The sequence below is a fragment of the Lampetra fluviatilis genome, chromosome 4, assembly GCF_964198595.1.
Source record: "Lampetra fluviatilis chromosome 4, kcLamFluv1.1, whole genome shotgun sequence".
NCBI lineage: Eukaryota > Metazoa > Chordata > Hyperoartia > Petromyzontiformes > Petromyzontidae > Lampetra > Lampetra fluviatilis.
The window spans coordinates 15,726,014-15,729,358 of record NC_136278.1 but is presented as its reverse complement, the minus strand read 5'-3'; the positions used below and the strand labels follow the sequence as shown (position 1 = coordinate 15,729,358).

Sequence of the window (3,345 nt, the reverse complement as noted above, 5' to 3'; positions counted from 1 at the left end):
AACATTCAATGTACTCTTTGGGTCTTTCGGTAAAGTCACGTAGATAAAAAAAGTTAAAAATCACGACGTTTCTATCTCAACACAAGCAATTATCTTCAGGTGAAAAAATACAGCAGGCAAACTGCTGAGGCAGGAGAAAATACAGCAGTTCGCCTGCTGTATTTTTCACCTGAAGACGATTGCTTGTGTTGCGATCGCAACGTCGTGTTTTTTTTCTATGACTTTACCAAAAGACTCAAAGAGTATGAATTCCTGCAGTCACAAGTGAAGATTTAACATTCAATGTGGCCATCTGCAGTGACTTCCAGCTGTTTCTGGAGGAACCCTGGGGGGGGGGGGGGTTGGTCAGGAGATGAGCTTCATGAGCATAAGAGACAATATAGGCGTTTTTTCCAATGGCATGGCTCATATCACACTAGTGATGTGAGCCATGCCACTCACATACAAAGATCCCCCATACTGTATAACCTTAACAGACTTTGCGGCAAGTGCTGTTAGCAATCACTGATGAAGGCCAGTACAGCACATGAGGAGGCAGATGGCCAGCATCATGTCTGGGTGCTTCTCCCTAGTGCCAATGTTTAGACACTACCAGGTACTTATTTGAGACTGAGTCGATGTAGGGGAGACCCAGGATTCGTGCACTGGTGAGCGGAAATTGAACTTGGGTCGCTAGGTCCGTAGCGCAGCAAGCTTACAGAAATACCACTGTTCCCCACATACAAAACACACTCGTACATCCTAACACTAACCCTAACACTCATACATATAAATACAGATTTTAAACTCTCTTTTCATTAAAAAGGTTTAAAAAAAAAAGACTAACCGTATCCTAATGCTGTGCTACGACTGCATATCTCCCACGGGTGATCTCGTCACCATGTCACACTACTGCATTGTAGCACTGCACAGATAAAATGTGTAAGTGACGAGAAAACCCATCATCACAGAAAAATAGTGCAGGCTGGAAAAATCAAACAACACGCAGAAACGTGCACACAAAGCACTCGGACTCTGTGCATTATGTACAAATCATCAGAAGTTCTTTAATCATTTGCATCATGGTCGACTTGTAATGTCACCACCAAAATAACGAGCAAATGTGACCGACTGCCAAGCTGCAGTAATACAGAGATAGACAACTGTGGACTGGTCCATGTAAGCACCATGTAAACACAGCACGACTCATCGCTGTAAAACAGTGAGCCTTGCCAATGTGTCATCTCTGCCAACGAGCAACGCATGATGGGAAACTGCCATAATGGAGAAGTATTTAAATTAGCCGTGGCATTTGGTTTGAGGCGGTGCAGCCAACACTGAATGAGAGAGGGATGGGAGCCATTCCATTGGAGCTGCTCACAAAGATCATGCATGGAACCTCCCTTATCCGGCCACTTACCCAGCGGGGAGGACAGCTGAATGTATTTAGAATCATAACACAACACTTGTATAATCTGGACATTGCTTTCAAAGCACTTCAGCAGATTATATTATTACAATTTGTGGTTAAACATTCCACCTAGGTGTTGTTGGTAGTGGATTTACCAGAGGCAGCAACAGTAAAACCAACGGTGGGGAATTACAACTACCTGGTGCTGACACGCCGGTTCTAGAAAGAGCTGTGATGTACGTGAAACTCCAGCTTGATGGCCAACGAGGGTGTCATATACACACGTACATCACACTACTTATATCTATTCTACAAAGATAATATAATTGGCAGCATGATCCATTGCACTTGATAGGACAACACCAGAATTAGAAATAAACCCAAGAGTGAGTGGAGACACCAGAAAAAATGTGGCTACTTTCTGCGTGCAACCCAGGGCTGTGTGCAAGGCAATAAGGTAGGTCTTGTAATGTGTCTATGGGAACACCAGCATTTTCCAGCTGTGGATGTTCTTGTGAGCGAGCTTCCCCAGAGTTTGTGGGCATCGATTGGGTTCCTGTGCTGGCCTCCCCAGCAGCCTGGCGAGCTGTCCCACTGCCAGTCAGCAACGAGCAGAGCGTCGATCGCACGTCCCCCAGCATGCGATACAAATCTTCGCGAAAACGGACACCCACAAAGGCGTAGAGCAGCGGGTTGAGGCAGCAGTGCGTGAAGGCAAGCGTCTCCGTTGTCTGCCTGGCGTAGTGCAGCGCCTCGTGCGTGCGGCAGCCGAGCCACGTTCCACGCAGGTCAGCGAGCGCGACCACCAACAGCACCGTGTTGTAGGGCAGCCAACACAGGAAGAAAAGCAGCACCAGGGCCACGATGACACGCACTGCCTTGCGCCTTGAGCCGCGGCTCTTGGTGTGTGCCAGAGTGACGGCAATGCGGACGTAGCAGGCGAGCATGATGGCGAACGGCAGGAGGAAACACGCCGCCGTTTGAAAGACGGCGAGCGCCGCCTTCCGCACATGCCCGCCGGGGCCCGCGTGGAGGCTCTGACAAACTGTGCGCGGTGCGGAGTCGGGGGTGTCCGCTTGAAGCTGCGCACGGCTGGAGAGCACATCCAGGAGGCTGAGCAGCGTCGCCGCGGACCACGCACCGGCGCAGGCGACCCACGCGCGCCGGCGCCGCCACCGCACCCCACGACAGCGCGTGGCGCGCACCACGACAAGGTAGCGGTCTACACTGAGGCACGTGAGCACGAAGACACCGCAGTAGAAGGAGACGCTGTAGAGTGCCGTGGCCAACTTGCATGCCCACTCACCAAACGGCCACTCGCGGGCAGCGTGGCGCGCCCAGAGCGGCAGCGTGGCGACCAGCAAGAGGTCAGCGGCAGCCAGGTTGAGCAGGAAGACTTGCGTCGTGTCCCATGTGCCGCTGCCATAGCCGCGACGCTGCCGTCGAACCAGTACCAGAAACGCCAACCCATTGCCCACAAGGCCCAGGATGAACACGATCGAGTAGAGCACGGGCAGCAGGGTCTGGCCCAGCCGCTGGGCGCCATCCGAGCACAGCGCGCCGCTGTCATCCTCGTAGTCGTCGGTGGGGCCCCACACGGAGCTTGAGTCGAGCGGGTTGGCCGTCGTGAAGCCTGAGTCTACATCCATGGCCTGTGCTGCGAGGGACCGAGACCAAGAAGATGGCAGAGCAGACTGTGTGAGAGGATTCTCACCCCCCTACAGTGACTCATGCTTGCGGGTTTGAGGGGAGCAGCGGCGTGGTTAGCAAATTGCAATTATGACAAGCCAAGTTGCCATGTTATGATGCTCATCTGTGGCAATCTGCAAATAACAATAAAAAATCATGGTCTTCTTCCCATCGGGGCCGTCCATAAATGACGTCACACACCTAGGGAGGGGAGGGGGGTCAGACATTTGTGACGATGTGTGACGAGGGGGGGGAGGGGGGGGTTG

The 3,345-nt window shown here is 52.2% G+C and overlaps 1 protein-coding gene across 1 annotated transcript; it reads right to left on the bottom strand.

Annotated features, from left to right (window-relative positions):
• Window positions 1-1,213: 1,213 nt before the first annotated feature.
• LOC144931300 (C-X-C chemokine receptor type 3-like) lies at window positions 1,214-3,039 on the bottom strand. The gene has a single exon (XM_078855106.1). It carries the CDS (start codon window positions 3,037-3,039, stop codon window positions 1,759-1,761), a length of 1,281 nt encoding a protein of 426 aa, XP_078711232.1. The 3' UTR covers window positions 1,214-1,758.
• Window positions 3,040-3,345: the final 306 nt, after the last annotated feature.

Coding starts and splice junctions, on each gene's coding strand:
- LOC144931300 (XM_078855106.1), bottom strand. CDS start 3,039: ATGGATGTAGACTCAGGCTTCACGACGGCCAACCCGCTCGACTCAAGC.